The sequence below is a fragment of the Strix uralensis genome, chromosome Z (genome assembly GCF_047716275.1).
Source record: "Strix uralensis isolate ZFMK-TIS-50842 chromosome Z, bStrUra1, whole genome shotgun sequence".
Classification (NCBI taxonomy): domain Eukaryota; kingdom Metazoa; phylum Chordata; class Aves; order Strigiformes; family Strigidae; genus Strix; species Strix uralensis.
This window is the reverse complement of record NC_134012.1, coordinates 97,603,610-97,631,597: the sequence shown is the minus strand read 5'-3', so window position 1 is coordinate 97,631,597 and position 27,988 is coordinate 97,603,610. Positions and strand designations below refer to the sequence as shown.

The 27,988-nt window shown below is 39.9% G+C and overlaps 1 protein-coding gene across 2 annotated transcripts in view; it reads right to left on the bottom strand.

Moving 5' to 3' along the window:
• Positions 1 to 14,233: 14,233 nt before the first annotated feature.
• The window catches only part of SETBP1 (SET binding protein 1), a 262,052-nt gene continuing 248,297 nt past the window's right edge, over positions 14,234 to 27,988 (bottom strand). For both annotated transcript variants that reach the window (XM_074855566.1, XM_074855567.1), the window contains 2 exons: positions 25,331 to 25,498; positions 14,234 to 19,759 (listed from right to left, as the gene is read on the bottom strand). In XM_074855566.1, coding sequence (XP_074711667.1) covers positions 19,203 to 19,759; positions 25,331 to 25,498 — 725 coding nt within the window. In that variant the 3' untranslated portion in view covers positions 14,234 to 19,202. The remainder of the gene's footprint in view (positions 19,760 to 25,330; positions 25,499 to 27,988) is intronic.

The window sequence follows — 27,988 nt, the reverse complement described above, 5'->3', positions numbered from 1 at the left end:
TGGAAAAAAAATGATCTTTCTCTCCCTAGCCTGATTGCATAAGAAACAATCAGTGGATGATCACCACTTGTGCCTACTGAGAAAAACCTCCTGGACTAATCTACTCTGTTTGACTGCACACTTACACCATATTTCACTGTGTACTTATATATCAACACGCTCTACAAGAAAATGTCTTATCCCCCAACTTGGAGAATCTTTGCTCACTGAAACTGAGGGAAATCTGAAAATTGGAAAAAAACCACAAAGAAATGGTTTTAGGAGTAACCCTGTCATGTGAAAGCATTGTAACTGTGACACAGATGTTAATTCTCACTGGGAAGTTTGCAGTCATTCACAAGAAGTCTCTGAATCCACTCACAAGAAGTCTCTGAAATCTTTGGGCTAGGGCTGTGTAATATCTTGCATCTGAACTGTTTATTTTCCTACCTAGATCACAAAAGCCTTTGAAATCATCCTCTACAAGTACATATATGCATTGACAGACTCAGTAGATAATAAGGACAGTCATAAACTGACAGAATGTGAATTATGATATACAGACTACCACAATGTAATGTCATAAGTCAGTCCATTCCATCCAGTCTTATTCCCGGAAAAAGCAGAGCTTCAAGTGTGATGTTCCAGTGAGATTTTGGGAAGCTAAATTTCTTTTTTTATACAATGTCTCTTTTCTGTCTTGTATACTGGACAGGTGTGAGTACATGTGTGTGTATGTGTGTCCTTTTCACTAGAGGGAACAGTTTTTACTGCCATGGGTAAGGCAGCTTGTGTCCCTAGGAGTATTTTAATTCTTAAATCCAGTCTCCACTATGAGAAAAAGCTACTGCTTCTAAATCCAGAAACTGAAGGGAGACCCTCTCATGAAATCTGAGTGCATGATTCCTATGAACCCTCATCCTTCCTCCTTTCTTGTATTAGCTTAAGAAAAAAGCAAACAAAAAAATCCCAAAACAAAACAAAAAAACATCCACCCTGCCAGAAAAATGCCTCATAAGGCATGACTGAAGAAGTCTATGTGCAGCCAACAGCTATGATGGCAGGCACATTTCATAAGTTGTGTTTATAACCTGTTTTGAATTTGGCCAAGCACACAAAATCTCTCTTTTCTAATGAAAAGTCAGATAAATTCTCTGTGCAGAAGTACCAGTTTACTGGTGCTCCCTCTTCTCAGGATTATGGCAGGAAAGGATTACTTTATCCAGGGGTCATCTCTGTTAGGTATACTTCAAGTGTGTGAGGTATCCAGAGAGTCCCTTCTTTTGATTACTTTCCATATTTCCCAGTGCAACCAGCAAATTGTTTATAGTCAGAAAGTGGATAGTGGGTTAGGTATGTGTTGTAGAAGTGACGAGTTTCCCCTAGAAATTAATGAATAATTGTAGCACTGATTGCATACGTATAGATTGTAGAAGGCAGCAACGTGTCAGAGCTATTTGGGTTTGAAGAACAGCCAAGGACTGTGAATACCCAGACTCTACATCATTGTCCTTCTTTTGGGGTAGGTGTTGGACTGAGGCTGTAGGTCAGATGTCTCCTATAATCAATGAGAACGATAAGCAATCCAGATCACTGGGATTCTAAATCAGCATCCAGAGGAGTTTCTTTCCAGTCCATGGAGCTCTCAGGCCAACTTTGTTCTTTAATTGAATGGCCCAGTACCTAGAGTTAAGGAAAAATCAAGACTGTTACTATTGGTACTACTACTGGTAGTTTAACATGATATCTCTCTAATATTAAATAGGGCCAAATTTTTTTCCTGTTTAAGGACTAGGGAAATCATTGGCTCTTAAATGGATTTTCCATAGGATATCAATATCAATAATATTTTACTTAGAATATACATTAAAATATATCTGCATATCTAAAACAATATGAAGGATGAATCAAGCACCCCAAAATCTAAAAATTAAAGAAGTCCCATTCCTGAAAAAAGAGCAGAACCAAGAAGAAAACAAAACCAGTTTTAGATACCACATATACTGCAGGACAAGTAGGACACGCAGAAGAGGAGGAATCGGTACAGGGACTGAAGTGAACTGGTTTCCATGAGAAATGTCAAGTCTTGCACAGAGATCAGTTTTACTCATGACAGCTATTATCCATGACTTACAGAATTAGCCCTGTTCTTGGTTTTCCATATTTGGGTCTCGTCTTCCAGCTGGTCTATTTCCAGCTTCTTCTATTGATCTTGCTGGCATTTGAAATTTATTACAGCCACAAGCTAAATAACTATATTTCTTCCCCAGAACATCCCAGTCTAGTTCTGTGTACAATCCTTTGTTATCCTTCTTTTGCCCCAGACATGCAATATTCTGAAAATGCCACTTCTCTCTTCAAATCTAAGCTCAGGTATTTTTGTTCAACCCACTTTATCAAACTTGCTTTCACCTCTGATTTTGACTAATAAAGCACTGCCTCAATGTTCCACGTGCCTACAATGCAGTTTTTCTCCTAAAAGTATAGCTGAATATTTCTTCTGTCTGCTCCAGTCTTCTGAAAGCTCAGACTATCAGGATGAACCAGTAAAGATCCTATGAACAACACAGTTCAAATGATGATATTCCAGTATGAATACATGTATATACACTTTTGAGTGGGGGGTGCATAGCCTGCGTAGGCACAGTGTAGACACAGAACTGCTCAGAAAAACAAACTTTGCTGCTTAGTTCTCCCTGATCTAGTTTTAATGCCTTGCCCTCAAATCTCAGTCCTCTTATCTGCTTTTACAGCTTCTCACATTGCCCCTGTCAGTTCCACTGAATAAATGATGTCATCCTTGTCTGCTTGAATGTTTACTTCTTTCTGCACTGCCCTTGGCACAGAATACTCTTCCCAAAACTAATCCATCCTGAAAGCCATTTTTCTTTTCCTTCCGATCTGCCCTCAAGGCCTGCAGTAAAATGGCAGCTGCAAATGGCTAAGCAGATGCTAAGAATGTAAAAGCTTTTTAAAGTACCTTCCTCCTGAAGCCAACTCTGCAAACTCAAAGTGAGCACCTAAACTCCCAACGCAGGCATGGGAAGACCCAGGCAACTCGAGATACGACTGACTGCGAAAAGCAGAGCAAGGAGATGATTACCGTTAGCCTGCTGAACAGGCAGCTTTCAAACCTGCTAAGGGCTGTTGTACGTCTGAAAAAAACACCACAGTCTTTACGTCTTAGTTATCTTAGTCGGAGCTTCAGGGACACACCGCCCACCACTCTCTGATCAAAGCCCAGAGCCTTCAGTGGAAAGACGCCAAAAAAACTGTTTTCCTTTACAATGGAAGGAAACGGTAACAGCAGCTGCAGCTGATGCCATGTGTTTGTACACCAACTCGCTGGCTAGACTCTTCCGCCAGGAAAGAAAAGTAGCAGACTCACACTTTGTTTCTTGACATGCCAGAGAATGTCCAAGCCTCTACCATGCTTTGAAAGAAAGAGGTAGACAAAACTTCCTCTGGCAGACATCTGCTCTAACAAATATGTAGTAAAATCATCACCCCCCCAAAAAAACCACCTCTAAAAAAAACCAAGGAGAGAAAGAGCTTACCTGTGAATGTAGATGGAGTCTGACCAGCCAGGTGAGGATGTGCTGAAGTCCAGTGTCACAAACATGCATAACTTATAAAACTGAAAGAATCCACTAGATTTTTAGGTGAGCTGGTGGTTTGGAAGGGTGTACCTTGCCAAGGACTTAAGTTCCAAGACTACTCTAGATTTTCTCCAGTTTTACATGATTTGTCCTGTGGAAGAACAGAGAAGGTAACCTAGGTTTCTAGCATCCCATTTCCTAAGTCTTTCTCTTCTAAAATGCAGCTACTTGGTATTTCTAAGTTTACCACTGCTCTTTGGAGGACTATATATTTATACATTGTCCAGTATAATGAGATCATAAATTGTTTTGGGAAGGACTAGTACAAATTATGTAAATGATAACAGAGAAATGAAGTAAAGCTATGAATCTGGAACAAAAAGCACGTCTTCTCTGAGTTCTTGTTCTTTCTTTATGAGCTCTGTTGTACTGTGTGAATTTGTGAAAGGTTCTGAGTGTGCTCTTCATTTGACAGAGCATAATCCAAACAAAGAGCTATTTAACAGGCATTTTCTCTTTATCTTCTTACTTTCATGTACCAAAAAACCACCAAGTGAGCCATTCAAATAAAGTACACTCCTTCCCTTTAATTGAATTTACTGGTTTCAATATAATTGCAGATTCAGCACCATTATTTAATTTCAGGATTTAATGAATGTTGTCAGATCTCCTTAAGGGATACACATGAGGCTAATGAACTGGCTCCTGGTTCACTTGTGCCATGTAGTCTTCAATTTCATTTAACCAAAAAAAAAGGTTTAGCCCTCTTTCTTCCTTTGACCGATATGACACATCTCTGAACACCTCTGTGTGTTATACCTGTAGGAAATTGTTCCCCTGTGTATGCAGCCCCCTTATACCTTCAGGGTCATTGCTAGCCTCTTATTCTTCCTTGCAGCTCCTGTTCGTCTTTTACAGAAGCAGAAGAAAATAATCTCTACAGGGATTCAGCTAGTGCATTGACTCCAGGTATATCTACCTGATCGGGATATCATCCAGGTCTGCTGATATAGCGCAGTAGCTAACCCCACACGGAGGCATTTAAGGATTTATCAGTGCAATTATTCAAAGGCTCCCTCCTTCTCCTAAATTATTGTGCCTCCATTGTGCTGATTCATGGCCTAAGTTTTGGAAGGTGATAAGGTCACATGATATATGAAAACTCACAGTACTGCTGCACAGGACAGAAATAAATATACTATTAAATGTGATAATCAGAGTAATTAACAGATTAATAAGAAAATATTTCAGAGACCTATTTTTGAGCTATACGATAGAGACATCCTCCATTTTAAAAAGGACATTGTATTATCACTTTAGCTTTAAACATTGAAGAATATTTGTAAAAAACTTCCTGGTGTCCTGATGATAATTCAATCTTGACTCACCACTACCTGTGTGACCAACTTAACCAGTTATTGTCTCAGAAAAGAACTACAAATTTTACTTTCTCCTTCCTTCTACAACCATGAACATCCCTCATTTTTCCTTCAAAAGTCAAGAAAGAAAGAAAGTATTCTCACAGGTCATAAATTATTCACCCGAATAACATCATGTTTCTTCCTATAAAAATGTTACCAAAAATCTAACCTGCTTATAGAAATGGAAGATTTCTATAAGCGTAGATGACATAAAACTGGGATCAACTACAGCAAATAAATGCCTTATTTTAAGCAATTCAAACAGAATTTGTGGGCCAGAATAAGGGAACAAACAATTGCGCTTGCTTTGCATCTTATTTCACTGGTACTAAAAAGAATTGATTTAAACAAGAAATTAGAGCTAGTAAAAGGGATGAAGAGGGGAAGAAATATTGATAAGACTGGATATATGAAATAAACATAAGCAAGAGGTAAGGAGTGAAAATAAGAGTATTGGAGAACAAGGCACACTACAAAGTTATATCATGGCACTCTACTTCTGTGTCCAATTTAGTCTTACAGATGAACTATGAGAGAAGATGCAGCTCTAAATCTCCTTGTAAGTTATACATGTAAGTTTGTTGAACAACAGAGATCAAAAATATCCATCAGCCCAAATATACCTTGGTGTAGAGATATTAGTTTAGATAACAACAATACAACCAGGCTGCATGACTCTGTCCCTTAGGTGACATAATTAAATAGATAATTACAGACCATGTGCGTTTTCCCTTCAATTATTTTCCAGATGGAATATATTTGAGAATCCTGGGAAATCAGCATGTGTGAGGAAGATCTACAGACAGGTATGGATGAAAAGAATAAAAAATACTGACCAGAACCCTAGTGTTATATAAAAAATCTTCTCCCTCCCATTGTAATCACAAACATGCAATCCAGTACTGCTAGCAATACTCAGTGTCTTGGATGCTATAATTTTCTATTTTTTTTTTGTGAAAGCAATGGTCAGATGTATTTTCTGAGTCAGTGGCTCCGGCCCTTCTGATACATTTTTATAAAGGTTTAAAAAGAACCTTTTTGGATAAAAGGAGAGCTGATTGCCTCTTTCTCTCATCGTTAGCTGCCAATCTGTACATACCACTGATGAAGATATTTCCCTGCCAGAGAGTTTGTTTAAATTTAAAAATCAACGTTAGCTATGATGCTGAGCTCCCAAGATGATGTTGATGAACTATTTTGATTCTGCCACTGTACCATTCAAGTATGATATATGATGCATTTGCATTGAATTTCTCCAAGCTGTGTTCTAATTCGAGCATCAACCCTGTCTCTGGCTACAAAAGAAGAATTTTACTTTTCTTGTTTGAAGGATTTTCCCATAATTACATATCCTTCTTTCATCAGTGATAGGTCTTTTCTCAAGATGACTCCTGTTGTGAACATCCCTTAGAAGGATCTTTGTATGGATTTGCAAGCAGAATGCAGTTAAGCATTGTTTTCTCATTGAAGCAGACTGCTTTGGTGTGTTTAGTGCCTCTGGCAGTCATGATTTATCCCAGGAAGATCTTAAAGTGTCATTTTGGGTAAAGTACACTGCAATGGCTGTATAGGAAGCTTCCAGGTGCTAGGTTTTTCTTTTGTTACTTAGGAAAGGGAGCAGAAATTTCTCTTCTCTTGGTCTTGATTCTGTATCTGAAAGTTGCTGTAAAATTTGCCAGTAAAGTAATGTAATGGGAATAAGGACCATAGAGCCATTCAGAAACCTGAAACTGTGTACTCAGCTGTGTCACTGATATACAGTGTCACCTATGCTGGGATGCTTCATCGTCTAGATTGCATTTCTGCTGCTTCTGACCTGCTACCTTTCTTCTCCAGTTAGAATATAATCTCACCCAGGAACTTAACTGATTGTCTCCTATGACAGCACTGTTGAGTGGGATCACAGAACAATAATAAAAAAAATCTAATTAATTCAGAAGCTCTGAAGCATTTCCACGTATTTTGGATATCCTGGTGTCTCAGCTGACCCTGAGTGAATGTACTTTCACTTATCAGATCTTGAGCCTAAGCAGTCCCAGCTGTTTCTTTAAAGTTTGAAAAAGACACTACTTGGAAATACCACACAGAAACAGAAAATAGGAATAAACCCAGGAACCCTGACAAAAACGGATGGAAAATGTGAGGTCGCAGAGCTGGGACTGCAATGGAATAGTCCATTTGATCCCATATCTGTACTGCTCTTTCAGTGCAGTTGGTTTGTATCCTCCTTTACCAAAGAATAACACATAGCAGTGTCACTGCATGAGAAACAACTTTATATGCCTTGCTTGACCTGGGGTCCCATTTTCTGCTTTTGCAACAATCCTCGAGCAAGAGATTAACACTGTGGTTGGTGGCTGGATACCGTGTGGTTGGCATCCAGCTGGGTGTCGTTCCAGAATTTCCTCCTCCTCTCTCTCAACCCTTCTGATGTATTAGAGTCTGGGTGCTTATTCCAAATCATCAGACCATGTCATTTAACAATGTTTGGCAAGTTTTATTTATTAAATATTTTCCAACAAAAGCCTGTAAGGCAACAGAAAAGTAAAGCGTAAAATACATTTGACTTAATTGGCAGCAGCAGACTGCATGCGTCAGAAGGAATTAACATCCAATAAAGCAGGATGTGCAGGAAACACAATGTACTAGTTTGATATGGTCTTTCAAAGCTACCATTTCCTGGAACAGAGGCTGAAACACAGGTTGGCTAAGCCTGGAAAAGGCCATTGGATTTATGTTCATGCAATAACTCTCAACACACGCACATCTAGAAACCTAGCAAGAAGGAATGCAGGATTCTCTGGCCATGTTAGGGATTTCATACTCTTTTTTCCCCTTCATATTTGGATCCAAGGCAGATGGAGCACAATGTTTATGCTTCACCTCCAGTGATGCACCCACAATGTCCTTGCCCAGTCTATGATCCAAATATCAAAGCAACCAGACCAGACAGCTCTTGGTTTTGGGACACCCTTTTCAGTGAAGATATAAATAAATGACTGATCCAAAACTACATTGCTAGTATCTTCAGAAATGCACCTAATATGAACAGACATGCTTGAGAACTATTTATAGAAAGCTGAAAAAAGAAAGGGTTTCATGTTATTTTTTGAGGTAATGAAGGACGGACAGAAACATATGGCTGCAGTGAAGAAGGACAAAGAAATCCTTGCCCTGGTCTAAAAATTCATTTTCAATTTGCTGTGTAAATGACATGGCCTCATTTTTCATAGTTAAAAGAAATAAAGAAAGAAGTTTGGGAATAAAAGAAGCAGCTTCCATTCTTGTCATGGAAGTCTTGATAAGGATGTTCTCTTACACAAATTACACCTTTCCTGCAAGAAATTCACAGCCTTTTGGTAATGTTAACAAATCATCCTTCAATGTATGCAAGTACCACTCATGGTAAACTGAGGCCTGGGGTTAGGAACACCTTGTGAGATTGTTTAAAACAGGAGTTGTTCAATTCCTGTTTCCACTCAATATAATAATTAATCTTCAGTTTGGCTGACTGGGACTAGGTTTTGGAATTGGAAGTCAGGTAAACGTTCATTCTTGTAGCAGCAATTAATTGTCTACTTAATTTTAAAGTGTTTAAATTGCATTGATGTCAGTGGGACTAAACCAAAGCTTAAAAGCAAGTTCTTGTTTATATTATGTCCTGAATTTTCCTAAGTGTGTGCTAATGTGACTTTCTGAATGAAGACAACAGTAATTTAGACCCCAGAGGGTCTATACTTCCTTGCTCCCCCTTTTTTCAGGAAGAAAAAGAAAAGTCATTCTTGGCTGATAAGATCTGGTCCCTCAGGGTCACTCTGGCCATTCTGGAAATAGCATTCTGGTGAACCACCATTTGAAAACAAAGGAAAACAAAAAACCTTCTCATGGTATCCTGAGCAAAAATCTAATTAATACTGGCTTCAAGCCAGATTCTTCATTTTTATTTTATTCACACCTTTACAAAGATCACCAAGATCTACATTTTGGAAAGTTTGTCTCTAATAAGCCTGTCAACTAAATCCATGGTGTCTTCTTAAAATATTCAGTAAAACACAGAGCTATGTGTGGTACTTCAAAGTAGAAGTACCCAATAGCACTGTACATCTAGGACGATATGGGCCTCAGTTTCTAGGTGTTTCAGTTGCCTGATCTAACAAATAGGATTGTACAATGGCTTTTTCTTGGGCACAAAGCACCTTGCATCCCCATGAAAAAGTAAGTTGCTGAGATGCACAGCAGGTGGAAGTATTTCACCCTTGGATCCTTGGGGTAGATGTTCAATCAGCATAAATGGTCCATGAGAAGCTATGGGTTCAACAATACCTAAATATTGTTATAATACTTTTGAAGTAAATGAAGCTAAGTCCATTTATATCAGCAAGGGCATTTCCTTGAAGTCCCATCTTTGTATGCATACTTCTATACAACTGCTGTTTTTATTGTCAGAACTGTGTTGTCATTTGTTGATCCTTGACCAGGATTTTGGGAAACAGTAAGTATCAATAATTCAAGCAAAGAGTTTTATTTCATGCAGTAACTATCCATGTGTCTGTATTTTAAAGAGAGAACTGAGGACTAATGGTCAGTAACTATGCCCTGATGATAGCTGTTTAATGAGGATAAATGATGAGTGCTGTGTCAGCTTAGAAAGCAGCAAGAAGGTCCCAGTAAGCAAGCAGGCTGCCTCTTCCATCTTCTGTTGCAAGATCCATTTTTATACTCTCTCCATGACCTAAATCTTCATATCCTCCAGCATCTCCCTCCCTTCAATGAATGTCCTTTTGTGTTTCTGAACTCACTGCTTCTCCTTCAAGTGTGCTGCTTTTTTTTCCTGTCTTCTAGAAAACTAAGCAGTGTCCTCCTTTGTCATTATCTTCATTACAGCTCTGCCACATCATCATCTGCTTCCTTCAGAGATCACTTTTCATTCCTTTTCTGTGTTCTTGCCATGCTCTGAAAATCCTCACCTGCAGATGCTCTTCGTGTACTCTCTCCCTTGCCTTTACTTTGCAAAGGCTTTTGCCGTTTGCCTTTTTAAACTGATTTTCTGCTTGATATACTTTTTCTTTGAGTGTATAAACAGAATATCGGGCAAGACAAGTGGAAAACAGTAAGAGTTATTTGGGTCCACAAACAATATTGTGATGTGTTAAATCAGGGAGATGCAGCAGGGAATTTTGTTCCCTTTGAGTCAATGACAAAACTTCTTCAATTGATTCAATTGGAGTGTTATTTACCAATAATATTTGTGGGGCAGTTTAAGAACTGGCAGATATAAGCATGTGTGGGAGTAGAATGGAGGCAGGCAAGAAATTTTTCATTCCTTTTCAGAGATGTTCAAGGCAAATCAAACAATTATACCTGTGATTGTTTTCCCTCTTCTGGAACAGGTCACCTGGAAAAGGACAGAGAGATGACAGGGTACTTGTTCTGCACTTTGTATCACTGGCTGGTGGAGATTCAGAAGGGGATAAATCCTGCCAGGAAAAACAGATGCCATACAAGCTACATCTGTTTCAAGTACTGCAAAAGAAACACTGGGCTTCCTATATGCTTGATTTATGCAGGGCTGATATACTCCAGGATACCTAGGACCTGAAGAATTTTTTCAGAATTTCTTTGAAGCACAGCAGAGTCCTAAGAAGAAGTAGATATTAATACTTACATATCTTCCTGATACATAGAAAACTATGTCTTATCTTTTTTCCCAAGGACTCTCCACTTCCTTTACCCTCTTCTTTCCACCACAGCTCTTATATAACCATGCTGACCCAGCTACTAGTCTTGCTGAACCAGTTTTTCAAACATTTGATTTTTAGCAAAGGTCTCTATTCTCAATATGACACTTCTTACAGGCATCAAAGAACAGTAGTTTGTATTACATCATATTACTAGCGGCACTCCAAAGCCACTTTGGGATGAATAGTTTCCATAAGGAAAATGAAAACAGACCTTTTGCTTTTGCAAACTGCTTTAACACATTTGAAACTGATAGTGCTGATCTGCATAAGAATGTGAACCAGTGGGTCTTGCTCTGTGTTATAGAGGAAGTTAATTGTCATAATGAAATGACTTTTTATTATGACTTAATTGTCATAATGAAAAGAGTACAGCATCCGTCTCTTGGGCCCCCAACATGAGAAGGACACAGACTTTGTCAAGTGGGTCCAGAGGAGGCCACGAAGATGCTCGGGGGGGCTGGAGCAACTCCCCTGTGAGGACAGGCTGAGAGAGTTGGGGGGGTTCAGCTGGAGAAGAGAAGGCTCCGGGGAGACCTTAGAGCAGCCTCCCAGGACTGAAAGGGGCTACAGGAAAGGGGGGAGGAACTCTTGATCATGGGGGTAGGAATAGGGCAAGGGGTAATGGTTTTAAACAGCAAGAGGGCAGATTTAGATTAGATCTAAGGAAGAAATTCTTCCCTGTGAGGGTGGTGAGGCCCTGGCACAGGCTGCCCAGAGAAGCTGTGGCTGCCCCCTCCCTGGAAGGGTTCAAGGCCAGGTTGGACAGGGCTTTGGGCAACCTGGGCTAGTGGAAGGTGTCCCTGCCCGTGGCAGGGGGTTGGGACTGGATGATCTTTAAGGTCCCTTCTAACCTAAAGCATTCTATGATTCTATGATTCTGACTTACAATTAACTAACACTCTGTTAAGCTCCTCTTACAACTCCTGTGGTGCTTTCACACCAGTTATTCCTGCAGCTCACAGTAAAACATGTATAAATTGTTTGATATACCACACATCGCTGTGATTTCTGTACTTTCTACTAGCTCTGAAACCTCTGTGCTAGTGCACTAGTGATGTGGTTCATTAATTGTCCATAAAAGGCCAAATATATATTTTTAGGTTGACATCTATGCTTCCCTTTGCATTCTAGAACCTGCCAGATGATATGTCCTGAAGGGCTTTTGAGTAGGGTCCTGTCATTGATTCCCTCAAAGTCATTGGAAAATTTTTCTACTTAGTAACAGTAGAATTGTTCTAAAATTATGTGCATGCTTTGTGTTACAGAACAGCAAATAATGCTGTCATGAGCTCGCACAACTTGCATACAAGCTGCAGGCATCTCCACCAACTTAATTTTCCTTGACACAAAATAAATTCAACATTTGAGATAGCTCTGGAGTCTGGTGGGAAATGGTACCATGAAGGAGAACGAGATTAAGGCTGAGGTTTGTGTCTGACAGCTGAGGATGAGCTAAGGTCACCACAGTCAGTCTCCCTATCCCAGGAGACAGGAACAACCTCCACTATCAAAAGTGAATTAAGATCATACTTTGACCCAAGGGATAGTATTCACCTCCTCATCCATACCTTGAGGGTGGAGTGTGAAATTCCTTCCTAAATTCAAACCCCAATAATATGGAGGATGACCAAAGAAGGTTTGAACAGAGCTTCACTATTTCTGTGAGCAAAGGATGCTCAGAAAAAGAGGGTAATCAGAAGAGCACATTATTTTTGATGAGAGTTATTTCCAAGACACTTGATGTTTTCATTATTTTCAATTATTTCAGGGCAGAGATTAATTAATGAAAGTATTCTAAGTAAATCTGGAAAACACAGAACTCATGCAAAATGAGACAAGAGAACAATATCTCATTAAAAAAAGAGTACCTAGAAAAAGTTACAACCTACCAGAGCTTGTGTATTTCCTAAAATTTCTTTCTAAGACTTTAAAAGTTTTTTCTTAGAGACGGTTTAATTGATAGGAGCAGACAGTGCTGGAGTAGTTACCAGGTATGAAACAGTTACTGAGAGATCCTAGCAGGACCCTGACATTACCCTGAGAAAGCAGATGGGGGTGCCGGTTGAAGAATCCTCCATGCCCAGGAGGAGGCCGGTGAAGAGTATGGTGCTCTGACACTGTATATGGTGTCAGCAGTCTGGTGAAAAAAAGAGATCAGAGTCAAGAAAGCATGAAAACCTCACAGATGGGGTCCCTCATGCCATGCTCCCCTCCCATGACAGAAACCCAACATCCCCTACAGCTGCTCTCCCAGCCTTGCTTCATCATGCCTGCAAGGTGACACCGTGAAAGTACAGCAGAGCTCAGTGGCAGTGGGAGGTAAAGCTCAGAAAAAAGCTGGTGGGAGTGGAGATCAGTCCTGAGATACTGCAGCAGCAAGCAGGAAACTTGACAGTTCGCAGACGCCTCTAAGGGAGTCTTACCGCAGGCCTTTTACAAAAATGTGGTTAGAGTTGGAGACCAGTGGTTTATACATCACAGAGCCCGATAAAAACAGTGAGCGAAGATGTCAGCACTTTACAAACTGTTGTCAAAAGCTGGGGCTATGCATATGTTAAAGAGGGAAAGAGAAGAAAGAAAAAAAACCCATCACATTTGAGATCTTTGGAGCAGCTCTTACTCTGGTAACATAAAGAAATAGCTGTGAAAACAGCAGTCAGATGGGTCGTCTTTGCAGTTGGGTGGGTTCATCCCACCAAGTCAACCCATCCTGCAAAACTTCAGAAAGAAAGAACATGAGAGAACTCTAAGTTATCTATCCTGCCTGAGCATCACTGACTTCCCCAGGAAACAAGATGTAATTTCCACACGCAAGTTGCTGAGCCATTGGGGAAGGTGGTGGATCTTCTCTGAGGAGGAGGAAAAAAATGAGATCTGTTGTTGCAGAGGATGTTGAGACTGACTAGAATGGCAGCTGACCACTCTCAGCAGCAACTTGGAAAAGAAACTTAAAACCATGCTGCAACCAACTCCTGGTCCCGTAGTCACAGCATGAGACTTCACAGAATGGAAAATACCCCTTGGCCTACAGCCCTTCATCTCTGATGCTCAGCAAGGAGAGGGTTGGCTCCTGTCAACGCCCTCATCCATAACCCACCCCTTGGGACTGCCTTCTCTGCAGGGACCTGGGGAGGGACAGTCCATCTCCTTCGAGAGTAGAAACCCCACCTGGGAGGCGAGTACTACCGTACTGATGCCTGGGGACACAATTTGGAGCAGAGAGTTTCTGTTCATTTGGTGATACGCACAGCCTCAAAGTGTGAATCTCCCTTTTGTCCACGGGGCCCATGGCACAGTCCATTTTTAACTTTTAAGGATATTCTGGGGGAAAAAAAAAAATAAAGACAAGAAAAAAGAACAGAACCAAAGCATGTTTTTCTCCATTACCATAAAGAGGGCTTGTGAATGCATGGTATTAGTATCCCAAAAGCTATTAAACTCCTTAGTGATGGGAAACAGATGGAAAATAAGACAAAAGAATTCACAACTCATGTTAGACTGAATTGAATTCCTTTAATTTCACACAATGAATAACATATGAATAGGATTAACTTTTTTTTTTTTCTTTTTTTTTTTTTAGTTAAGTGCTCTATACTGTGCTAACCTGATTTGGTAGCGAAAAGACTGAGCTTTGTTTTAGAAAAAAATGTTTAAAAACCAACATCTAAGATCATGAAGGAGCATGACATTAAAGCATGCCAGATGTATCTAAGCCTCAAAGAACATCAAGTCCATATCCATTTTTAAATGTACAAAAATGCTTCATGAATAAAAACTGTTACAAAAAGAACATTTCAAACAATGTACAAGTTTTTTTTCTTGCCTCTATATTCAATAAAATACAAATACATTTTTTTGCTCTAAAATATGTTTACATACAATCAAAGTAGAACATGCAAATTACACTTTAAAAAAGGCTTTTAAAAACCACTTATGAATACAAACTAAAAATTAGCCAGCACGACTTATAGAACAATCTTGTGCCCCATTCGTTTGATTTTTTTTAATTTTTTTTGAAATACAGTATATACATATTTAACACTTCATGTGCATTTATTATTTAAGAAATAGCTTAAAAAAATAAAGAAAAAGAAAAGTAAAACAAACCAACATGGGATTGAACTGCTTCCCCATGTTGTCCAATTGGCAGCTCTTTAATGTTTTTACATTTTTTTTTCTTTTTCTTTTTTTTCTGTGTAGTGTTTTATACAACCTAGGCAGGCATCTTAAGGAGATCCCAAATATGTGTCCTTTGTTGAAATGTGCTTCTAATTATCTCAGAACTGCTGCACCCCAGTTTTTGGATGATATGGAAGGAAGAGGCATTGCAAGGGCATGATGTTTGTTTTCTCATTTCAGAAAACCATCCTGTTTTATTTTTTTTCTTTTTCCTGTCTTTTTTTGTTGTTCTTTTTACTCTTCAGGATGCTACTTAAATGTGCTTAAGTGCAGTCCTGAATCAGGGCCTGTGAAAATAAGAGTTGGGGAAATCCTTGTGTACAGAACAATGATTCCTGTTTATTCATTGTATTGCTGTAGTGCTCAGAAGCCCCAGTGACGAACCGGCACCTCATTGCACCAGATGCTACCCAAAAAATATAACAACACAAACAGAATATTCTACACGAATGGTCCAAAGCATTGCTGTCAAGTGGAGAGTCATGGGCCACGCTGTAGGATACCCTAGTAGCCGATGACTATTATAACTTACTTTTTTTTTTTCTTTTTTTTTTTTTTTTAACAGTTACCCAAAAACATGCAAGGTGCTTCACAGAAAATTTAATATTGAAGGGCTCAAGAAACTGGCAGTATGAAGCTCTTGGAGACACAAGTGGTTTTTTTTTTTTTTTCTTTCCTCTTTCCCCTCATGCTTATCCCCATTCTTAGTTTCATGCGGGGTTGAGGAATAGAAGACCCACGGAGAGGATGCAAACCCGTGGCCTCATTTCACATGGCTTGCAGCCAATGTGATTTTGTTTTGTGTTTTTATTGAAGCATGCTAAGATGTGTGTTAATCTGTGACACAGTGGAGGTGTTTGAAAGGTCTTTTTGGTCTTAATAAGCAAAAGGGCTTTCACCCCAGTTTTATACAGTTCTTGGAAATGTGTGAAGAGAATTTAGAGAGTTCCTCAGTAAATCTTCCTAGTGGTAGGGAAAAAAAATAATCAAAAAGCTCATTACTGGAATATTGTTGGGTAATAAACTGCAGGAGTGGGATTTTAGCCTTAAGCCCTAAAACTAAATCCTTTATGATCTGCATGTAGTACATCGCCTTATAATATTATTCTGTCAGCAACTTGCTTATCATATTTATAGACTATGCAACATGCAGAACACAAATTCTGAGTGCCATCTAACAGAATTTTCAGCCTGCTTTCATACAAATTAACAAGCTAATCTTCCTGCCAGCCAGGACTGGCTGCACTGTGCTGCTGTTTAGACAAATAGCCAAGGCTGTACCACAGCACCATGTTCTACCAGCACCTTCTTTGCAGTGAAAAACAAACCTTGGGTGTCTGGATAAAGCCCGTCCTATGTGGATGGCTTGCAGCTACCAGATCGGACCAAAAGGTATAGCGTTTTCACTCAGTGAAGGATATATGGGGTTGTACCCTTGGAGTGGATGCTCTCCTTAAGCACTGTGCATCTAGCAGCATTTTGGATAGTATTTTTTGGAACGATAAGAGCTTTTTTTCCTGAAGCTCCCGAGCATAGGAGGCAGCAGCCACTCAGTCGCTCTTCCCTGGGGGGTTGCATCCCACTATATCCAGAAAAATCCAGGCTAAATCCAGCCCTTATTGACACTCGGTAAGGTCTGACATGTCTTGAAGCCATGGTGGGAGTTCACTGACAGAATTTGATCCTTTCAGACCTCTGTTCCACTCTCTACACATTGAAATGTCCTTCAATGCCAATAAAGAGATCACTAAAGATAAACCTAAGGATAAGTTGTTCTCTGGCTTAGTTTCAGTTTTTAGGCTACCTGGAATACCAAATTTACAGTTTTTTCTTGCATTTTAAGTGACACTGCACCTACTTTCAGGCTCGAAGGAGAGATGGAAAAAAAGGATTTCTGAATCAATTAAACCTCAGTCCAATGCTTTTTAAGGAAGAAGGGAGGACCTCGAGGAGACTTAAGCATTTTTTTCTGCAAGCCTACAACTTCAGTCAATAACACTGTGCTAATTTAAGAGAACTGAAAAGCAAATTTGCTGTAACAGAATGAGCAACCGGCCAGTTTATTTCTAAGCTGCATTAATTGGAAAACAAAAAGCACAAATGAGTATGATGAATGATGCAAACCAAATTGGAAACAAAATTCTGTGATCCTTCTTATCAGTTTTAAGGAGACAGGATCTCAAGATTTGTTCCAGCCTTTAAAAAAAAAAAATAATAAAAAATATCCCCTTTCCCAACGCGCGCGCCCCCCCAATCCAAACCCCAAATGCATTCAGTTTTAATAAGCCAAGGTGCTATCACAGAAGAAAAATCAGTCTCTAAAAATAATGAGCTGTATGTTTACAGTGTCCCTTTAACACCATAGTCTTGATATGACTTTTGTAAATAAATAACAGAATAGAAACACAATTTTTTTTGTGGGGACTTTTTGTTGGGTTTGTTTGTTGGTTTTTTTCTTTTTTAGTGTCGTGCTATTTGAAGTTTCCTTGGCAATAAGCCAGTTCAAAGATTTCTCAAAAAGGGGAATAGCAGTTGGCTTGTGAATCATTAAATAATTCCAATCCCCGCTCCTTTGCTGGAATTTTCCCTCCCCCCTCCCATTTTAATATCCATCTTGCCATGTTAGGTGTTGAGTGTACTGAAGGACTTTAAAAATAAATTAAACAAATTTGAGAGTACTTATTTCAAATTTCAACAACTGACTTCTTTTCTAAAAGCATTGTTACTGCAATAGAACAGTTTCATGTTCAGTCCTTGTTTTAGTTGGGCTGTGGAAATGGAGTTTGGGTATTTTACCCAAGTTAAATCAATGGCTAACGTACAACTCGAATGAGAAATGTACAATTTGAACCGACCATTTAAAGAGACGATTTGTCACACACAGTTTGCATCCATGCAGACTGAGAGCTTTATAATTACATTATGTACAAAAAAAAAAAAATTTTTTTTAGTTTATTAAGGCAACCACAACTTGGAGAACATGTCCAAAGTGGCATTAATACAATTGCAGTGGTGATACCCTTTGAACATTTTTATTTTTATTTTCAGATAAGAACACTTATTCCTTTTCTTTTTTAAGAAATAATTGCCAAGAAAGAACCTATTTTCCATAGGGTTTTGTTCTCTATTTTTTTTTTAAACAATCTACTTCATCTATTTTATTTAAAAGAACTTATCAAGGCATTGCTACCTAATGCGAATTATTCGGATCCTGGGTTTCCCATCAATTTCACGGGGAATTGCAGGTGATAAGAACTGGTAGGTTTGGGTCCTGTGTTTTTACTCTATTTTTTCTGTCCTATTTTTATCTTTTATCTTTTTTATATTATTTTTTTGGTGATTTTGTCCATGTTTACTATAACTCTATTACCCAGTAGTGTCTTGCTGTTTTCTACTCATATGTACTGAGCATTAAAACAACTTGGTTGACTGATGACCCCTTTTTCACATGTCATTGAAAGCGCCAAGTTGCTTCATTGAAACGTGCTATCGTAACTGAATATCCATGTACACCTTATTTTAAATGCTGTGATATTCCGTTGTTTCGTGGGATAGCACTTGGAATGAGTGTGCGCGCGTGTAAGGCTCTACTTTTCTATTGCCTATATTGCAGCTAGTTGTAATTAGGCAAGTAAATGAGAAAGAAATATATAGTTCTAGGAGGAGTCAGGCATTTTGGGTTAATGAGCCCCAAAGCCTGGTAGGTATAGAAAACTGGAAAAAAAAAAATTTCAAACAGATTATAACCAAGATCACAGTTGAGAAAATTACACTATTTTTTTGTTGTTTTTTTTTTTTTTTTGTTTCTTTTTTTTCTTTTTTACAGTGATTTCTACTATGGTATGGTTACTCTTAGTTTCACCTGGCCCACCAAACAGAATCGGAGTCGAGCGTGCAGCCCTAGTGACAACGTTCAGCTCTCTGTGAAGATGAATTCCCGCCTCCGGGTATGGTATGAGAACAGCAATGCTGAGATGCTGATTAGTTTTGGAAACTCTGTAAAGTAGACGCTCTCCCCAACTTCAACACACACCCCCCGCCCCCCCTTATATCCCCATGTTTTCTGCACCCTTTCCCCCCTTTTTCTGGAGGGGCTGGGGCCAAAGTGATGAAGAAGAAGATGCGAACCCCGGCTGGCACAGCTCTCCATGGTGGGTTCTGGCCGCTGAAGGGACGAGTGAGTCCAGTGCTGCCGCAGGGGGGAAGCGGACAGCATGCCTCCAGTCCCTCAGTCCCAGCATGTCCCACTACCGGCACCCGACATCCGACAAGGTGCGCTGGCCTTAGGGAAGGCCTTCACTTTCACTCCCTCTGCCTTTCCGGTGCCGCTTCACTTTCACGTCCTCCTCTTCCTCCTGCGCGGACTTGCTTTTCCTCTTCCCAACCCGGGGTGTCCGGGGTGGAGGGAGAGGGGGCGGAGGAGGGGGAGGAGGGAGAGGAGGCGGCGGGGGTGGTGTCTCTCGAGCCATGTGTATGACAGCCTCAATGGTGGCCATGATTGTATCTTGAGTGGCTGCTTGCTCCAGTATCAAAGGGTTGAGTGTCGGTCTCTGACCTCTTTTGCTGGGAAGGTCAATGCATTTTTCCAGAACGGGCATTTGGTCTCTGGAGTCTTCATCGAAGGAAAGCGGTTGCTTCCGAGGACGTCCCCTCCGCTTCTTGACGAAGTTATTGCCTGTCTTTGATTGTCTCTGCAGCCGCTTGGCTTTCAGGATCTTGTTCACGTGATCCAGGTTCTTCTTCGTGGACAGGATCTTGGTGTAGTTGCACATCTTGCGCACCTCGCACTGGATTGCTTCAATTTCACGGCGCTTGAACCTTTTTTTCAGTGGTGGGCTGGCTGTTGGGAGACAGGAGAGAAACAGGAGTAGGTCAAACAACAGTGAATGGAAACTCTCCTTTGTCTGCTTTCAGTGTCATGAAGACTAGATGCTTTCAAGCCCAGTAGGCTGAATATGACTACTGAAGAATTGATGGCAGTGAGAAAGGACTCTGCATAGAAAAGTAACTGAAAAAAGTTAAGAGATTATTTATTACAGTCCCAGAAGAATTGCTGTTACCTCCTTTTTTGCTGTCCTATATGAAAACACAACTTTGACTATTAAGCAGTCTTCAGAGATTTCTCTCCATCTCTCCTCTCTTCTGAAGCAACAAAGCTTTTCTACAGCAAGGTTTTACCATGGATTTGCTTCATTCTCATTTCTAAACCTCTAGTGGGAGGGAAGGAAGGGCTGCTTAGCGTAGCTGTCATATTGGTCCATTGTAACTATTAAACTTTCTATACCCCAAAGCAATACTCCTGTTGTCTTCACTCCAGTCTTTAATTCTTGCCATGGATGCTAGTTAGCATGAAGAGTGTTTGTTACTGAAACTAGTATGAGCAGACACGCTGTGTGGGTCACTTCACCTGTGGCAAATTCATTACCCCTGCCTGGGTTTCTTTACTATAATTCCCGCAGATACTAGCTGAAACTACTGAGTCATATAATTGACTTTAATGGCCCCCAACACAAGATTACCCCTGGTTCAGATCACTTACTTGAGATCTGAATGAAGTCCAAAGTCGTTAAGTCTCTTGCCAAGGTCACATTGTGAGTCATTGTCAGAGCTGGAAAGAGTACCCAGCATTTCTTGGCTCCTGGTCCTTTGCTTAGGACATGAGACCTTGATTGTTTTTCTTAAATTGTCTCATTGTCCTTTACTGAACATGGCATCTGTTCAGAGTTCAGGATTTGCACACAGTTTAAAAGTAACTACCCCATTGTGAGAGAAACAGAATGTATTAATTCTGTTATTGCAATAACTAGTGCTCCCTTTCACTCCTAACATACCTAATCTGCGCTGCTGGAAAAGAAATGATGGATTTCAGAATTTCTTTTCAGTAAAGAATAAAACATCCCACTAAATTAACCTCAGCCCACATCTACTTGCAAACTTAATTTACACCTGACTGTCAAGCAGTCATTTGGGTTTGAAATCCTTGAAGTTTCCAGAGCAGACAAGACTTCGAGAAAGGTTCATTTGGGGGTTATCACTCCCTTCATGGCTAACAGGCTAATCTTCTAGCGGTAGTTTAAATAAAGTTGCTATTGTAGCATTTTCTGTAGATAACCAGGAGCTGTCAAGTGGGAGAATCTCCTTTTCCTTGCTATGGGCTATGACAGATTCAGCATAAAAACCTCACTCACCGGCCTCCCCTCTTGGAGAACATAAATTATTGGCTCTTATACCACCATGTTGCTTGGATTCAGCAAAGAGCTTGCGTAAACAAACCCAAGTTACAATGCAAGAAGTAGGAGTGAGTCATAAACAAAACACAGACATATGCTCTCTTATAAATAAAGACCTGGATGGCCAACTTCCCAAAGTCTGGTTTTCATTAATTACAAAACAAAATACATTTTCCATATGTAACCCACTCCCCACACCAAAAAGAAAAATAAAACCCACTTGCAGTTTGTGATTCACAGAGGACAAAAGAAAAGAGGAATGCAGTCATTTTGGTACCAGAGAAAAAGAGAAAGGAAATGAAATATCCAAGTTTCTCAAGAGAAGCTAATTAGTTGCACAAAATTCCTCAGAAGTAGGTCACCCCTAAAAAGTGTGGATGCAAGAGCCCTAAGGGCAAGTGGCAGTGAACTATTTCTCAGTCATCTGATCAAAAAAAGGTTAAATCCCTGTCACACAAAATGATTATTCTCATCTGGCCTCACTGGTGATTGACATGTATAGTCCCAATATTTCCAGCCCTAAGCATCCGACTCTTTGAGTCCCTCCCAGATCCTGAGAGTAGCTTCAGATCAAGAACGTTTAAAAAATCAAACGTCTGGCGTGCTCTTCTGTCCACCTTTTGTTTTTTATTGTTATTGCCAAGGCACATTTTCAAGACATTTTTATGAAAATTCTCATAATCAAGATGCAATTTTCTTCCAGAAAGTAAAGCTGAAATTTCTCAGTTAATGATGGAAATCTTGAAGATGGGAAATTTAGCAGAAATACAGGAAAAATTGCAAGGTCCATGGTAAGATTAGGAGATTTGGCATTACTCTCAACTTTCATTGGAAAGAAAGTAAGCCAAAGGAGAAGAAACAAATTTGAATAAAGCACTAGCCAAGTATCTGCAAAGATTTTATGTCTTTACTGAGATTTATCTGTAGTCTGTTGTTTCTGCAGCTTAGTATCACCACCCCATCGCAGTCAATGAAGATCTGGTCTGTAGAGTTGGTAGAGGATGACCTGTGTTTCTAAAATGGGAACTCAATGCAATTTAAGGTGACCATGGACATCCCTCTGACACCCTGATATAGGGTAAGAAAGGTGTAGGTCTCCTGTCCATCCTGCCAAATCAAATGGGTGTCTTAGGCAAAGAGGTCCAGGTGACCCAGGCTGAGTGTCCTGAGTGGAGCCTGATGGTGAGTAGACAGTTCCTTGAGCGGAGCAAAAGCAGGCATCTGCTTTCTGCCAAACTGCCTAGTTCTCCAAAATTAACTGATATGCAGTTATGGGTAGATATCTACACTTAATGTAAATCTATATGCTGAACACCACTCTCAGTGTCTTCTTTCATGTTGTTTAGATACTCTTCTGCCCTCTTAAAACTTCATAAGCTGACAGTCTGTTTCCTTTTGGACTGAAACTCATTTTCTCATTTAGAAAAAAAACTTGCGCTGTTCTATGCTGGCTTACTGCACTAATTTTTCTTTTGTAAATGCTTCGGGGTGTTTATGACTTTCTCAGGAAGCTTGTTAGAAGCTACTAATAATTCTTTTGCTTTTCTTCCTAGCAAGCCTCTGAACTTACAAGCTCTAGAAAATATTTGAGTAGTGTTACATAGTCTGCCAATAGTCAGAATGCATGTACTGAATACGTAATATCCTTTCAAGTTAGGATTTTTCAAGCAGATATTAGGAAACACAATATTATTTTGACTATTAAGAGTCAGGGACATCTGATTCTACATTTGGTGTAGGGAGACTATATGGAAAACTCTGATGGGTCTGCAGGGGAAAGATTTGATGAGGTGTGCATATGACAAAATAGGAGGGAGATCTGCCAAAATAAACCACTATTGAAGTGAGAGCCATTAGGTGTTATCAACTCATCTGGAAGCTCTCGGTGAGCAATCTCTGATATAAAATATTTTTCTATATTGCCATGTGATATACTGCTCTGCTGAAAACCAAACCTAAGTATTAATCTTTTCCATTTTATCCAGACAAACCCTGCCCAACCTTGGACCCGAGTTGGTCTGCATTGACTTTAGGCTTTGTTATTCTCTTCCTGTACATACTTTGTCGTTCGCATGTGGAAACCTTTCTTTAGAAGAAAGACTTTCGTCTTGCTTTATCCGGTGGAATTCATCCAGAAGGAGTGGAAGAAGAGGTGGGGAATAGTAACACTGTGTCTGCATGCAGATATATGAAAATAGAAATATGCTCCTACAGAGATGATACAACATGGTGGCAACTTCCAGGTGCTAGGGATGCATGGGGGACACTTTTTTGCCTGGGCACAGTTATGTCCCTACACCTACCCAGACTGCATGGCCACATGCTGCCTCCATGAAGACCTGAAGCTATTTGGCAAAATCCAGCCCAAAGTGAAGAGAAACTAGAAATACTTGATGCAGCACAGGCACTTGTACTTTTTCTTCATCCTTTTCCCACTCTCCAAACAACCTTACCTAGCTGCCTCAAACAAGCAAGAACCAACGTTAGTCTTAAACCACAGCTTTACGCATTTAAAATAAGGCACACGGAGGCCCAGTGTTTCTCTCCTCCCCAGGGTACACAGATGCAGTGAGGCTCTGTCTCACAGACAAAGATAAATTGAAATGGCCGCAGACCATGCTGGAAAGTCATGCAGGATTGATATGATGCTGGAAATAGCTTCTGAGGCAAAGAGAGAAATCTCCACCAAAAATATACATTTCCAACGGTAGCTTAGAGTAGGCTGGAGGATCCACTCCAGCACAGTGGTGTTTGAACAAGGAGGTGAGCCCAGTTAGATCAGACTTTAAAGTTTTCCACTGGTCCCCTAACTTTATTCTGGATGGCTTTGTTATGTCTGCAGCACTAAAATCCTTCTTACTGCCTGTCATTGTCCATCCCTTTGGAGTTGCTCGAGGCCACTTGCAAGAACATGGCACAGAGAAGACTGTTTGCTCAACAGCTGGGCTCAGTTTGTTGACTTGGTTTGAATGGAGAAATTTTCAAAGAGCTCCCTATTAATTACAGGAAATCCATAGCACTGTCCTGTTTTCCCATTAACACAGTTTCTTTCAGTTTTCAACTAAATTATTTCAACATCTGGGCTACAGATAAACCAACAATTTAATTAGACTTCTGAAAATGGAAAGAATGAACTATGCAGTCAAGCATACACTTTCATCTTGAAACTGATCATAAAATATTTGTGTGCTTTCATTCTCTGCTGCATTAAAAATCTGTCCTTAGTTTATATATAGGAAAGTATTAAAGACTAAACAGAGAATTCTTATTTTTTCATATAAAAATTTATCTTTATAGTGGCTACTTTACAGCTTGGAACCCTTGTTTTCACTATTTATTCAGGAAATGAGAGGAAAATCAAAAGGAGTGCACTGAAACAGAACTTTCAATTGAATAATTAAATATGTAATCATTCCATAAGTCAGTGATACAACTGCATTTTTTCTGAATGTGAAATCAAAGGTTTGACAAGACTATGAAACTTCTAATAGCTGCATGTAAGGTAATGTACTGTGGGTTCCCCATTCTATGGAAATTAAGACCCAATGCAAAATTAACTTCTCCATCCGTGTCCAAGAAAAGGCAAGATGATGCCTGAATGATTTGGCTCGATTTCTGGCTGTATAAAGCTATCACTTTTCTGATCTGATTCAAAATAGAAGCATAAAATATAAGTTGATTGAAAAACATGCTATTCTGACTTATTTATTCTGATATATTTTAAATCACTGTTCATTGCCCCAGCCAATTTCACATTTGCAAGACAGAATATTATGTTAAAATCACTGAAGTATGCAGAAAGAAATCTCAGCTGCTCCTTAGCTATTCACTGTGTATTCGGCATGTTCATGCTACAGGGATGGGAACATTCAAATAAATGAACAACAGGGCTGAGAAAGGAACCCAAGAGTTTTGCTTCAGAGTCCCCTGCTAGACCATACGGGCTGGTGCTACTTGTGTCCTCATTATTGCACAAATGGTGGTATGTGAATAAAATATGCCAAGATATGATCACGATAAGAAAGTGTTAGAAGAATTACAGCCTGATTATCACATTAGATATGCACATTTGCAGCTACTGCTCCAATCAGGAAGAGCAGTACAAGCACATATTGTTCAGTGTAGTGGCAGAAGGAAGAAGATGGGGAAGAAATAGAGGGGATGGAGAGGAACAACATTACCTGCTTCAGATGTTGCTGATGATGAAGGTAGGAGAGATAATACTGGAGTCGGCATTGCAACACTGTCAACAGCTGCTGGTTTCCTTCTGGTCATCATGTTACAGGCAGAACTTTCCATTTTACCATGAAGTGAAGTCTGGTCTGCTTTTAAGAGAGGACCTGTAATTCCTGGGGAAGGAAACAAAATTGGGATGAATATTGATAAAGTAACATGTCTGGGGAATATCTGGAAAAGAGTAATCAGTTGCTGTCCTTGCTACAACAATATATTTCCATATTTCCCTGTGTATGTGCCCATAATATGGTCTTGATACTAGCAAGGATCATCATTGTTATTTGTTTTTAATAATACTGCTTAAGGATGTACCATTACTGATGACTATAAACAATGGTAAACCAACATCATAGGTCCACATTACTACTTTTTCTTCTCCAAGCAAACACACGTATAAAGACAGATATCCTTTATATCTGTATTTAGTGGCATTGTCTATTTGTCATTCTCTGGGTAGTGTATTCTCCACACTCACACACTGCTCTTCTACAATGACTTGACTCAGTGGGTGTTTCATCTGAGTAAGGAGCAAGTATCAGGAGAAGCCTCAGTATGTTAAGTCCCTGTCTAAAGTACATTACACTTATTTGTTAGGAATCCCCTTCCTAATGAAAATTTACCTTGCAACTCATTAAAGTGGTGGGAGTTTAAAAAAAAAGAGCGATTTCTCATACATTTTTCTACCTAAGGATTACAATACAGAAGAAACGACCAAAAAGGTCAAATATTCCCGAAAAATAAAACTTATGCATTCATGGCTGGTAGATTCCTCCTTTAACAATGTTTCTCAAGCTCTTATGATTTGAACACATTTTGTTTGATTGTAAATGTGTCAAATTTAAACTGCTCAGATTGAAATTTTACATATTAGATACCTGTCTAATACAGCTGAATGTGTATCCACTTATCTATATATAGTATTTCTATGAGTTCATGTGTGTATATACATATTGAATATATATCACAGAATCACAGAATTGTCTAGGTTGGAAAGGACCTTGAAGATCATCTAGTCCAACCATTAACCTAACACTGCCAGTTCCCAACTACACCATATCCCTCAGCGCTATGTCGACCCTACCCTTAAACACCTCCAGGGATGGGGACTCCACCACCTCCCTGGGATATCTCTAAGTATATGAATTTACCAAGTGCAAAAGCACCTAAATGTCTCAGTCACTTTTAACAATAAGATTGGAAGGCTCTTTGCCCATTTTAGAAAATTCCTAGCAGTTGCTGCTTTGTAAAAATCCAGTAGCCCCGCTCTCATGAGACTGGAGCAAAAGTCTGCTAGGGTGAGGACTTTGTGTTGTGTCTGTGCCAATTTATGAAAACCTCTTGCAGTTTCTGTGATGCTGGGCAGGCATCAGGCATCCAGGACAGGCATTCATTTTTCAAAGGTAATCCTTCATAAATTCCTTCTCTTTCCAGTCTCAACCTGCACATGGCACGCAGATAAAATGAATCAGATTTTGGCAGTTAAATTATATGAAGATTCAAAAATCACAGAGCAGCTGAGATTCGAAGGCTCCTCTTGACACTACTTAGTCCACCCCACCCTGTTCAAGCAGGGTCAGCTAGAACAGGCTGCCCTGGACTCTCTCTGGTCAGGTTTTTAATGTCTCCAAGGATGGAGACCCCACAATCTCTCTGGGTGACCTGTTCAAATGCTCAATCATCTTCACAGTAAAAACTTGTTTTGTGGTATTCAGACATAATCTGTGTTTCATCTTGTGCCCATTACCTCTTGTCCTGTCACTGGGCATCACTGAGAAGGGTTTATCTGCATCTTCTTTACTCCTCCCCATCAGATATTTGTACACATGGATAAGATCCCCCTAAGTGTTCTCTTCTCCAGGCTGAACAATTCCACCCGTCTCAGCTTTTCCTCATAGGAGAGATGCTCTAGACCCTCAATCATCTTTGTGGCCTTTTGCAGGACTCTCTCCCATATGTCCCTCTCTTTATTGTACTGAGGAGCCCAGAACTGGACACAGCACTCCAGGTGTGGCCTCATTAGTGTTGAATAAATGGAAAAGATCATCTCCCTTGATCTGCTGACAACTCTTCTCTTAATGAAACCCACGAAGCCCTCACCCTTCTTTGCTGTAAAGGCACATTGCTGGATGTCAACTTGCTGTCCACCAGGACACCCAGGGCCTTTTCTACCAAGCTGCTTTTCAGGTGGTCAACCCCCAATAGGTACTGGTGAATGGGGTTATTCGTCCCCAGGTGCAGGACTTTGCATTTGTCCTTGTTGAACTTCATGATGTTCTTGTCAGCCCATTTCTCCAGCCTGTTGAGGTCCCTCTGGTATATCAACCACTCCTTCCAGTTTTGTATCTTCTCCAGATTTGCTGAAGCTGCACTCTACCCCATCACCCAGGTCATTAATTAACATGTTAAATAATTTTGGCCCCGGTATCGACACCTTGTGTGCACCACTAGTGACTGGCCTCTAGCTAGACTCTGTGCCCCTGATCACAACCCTCTGATCCCAGCAGTTCAGCCCATTTTCAGTCCATCTCAGTGTACATTTATCTAGCCTGTTTTCATCAGTTTGTCTATAAGGACGTTATAGGAGACAGTTAAAAGTCTTGCTG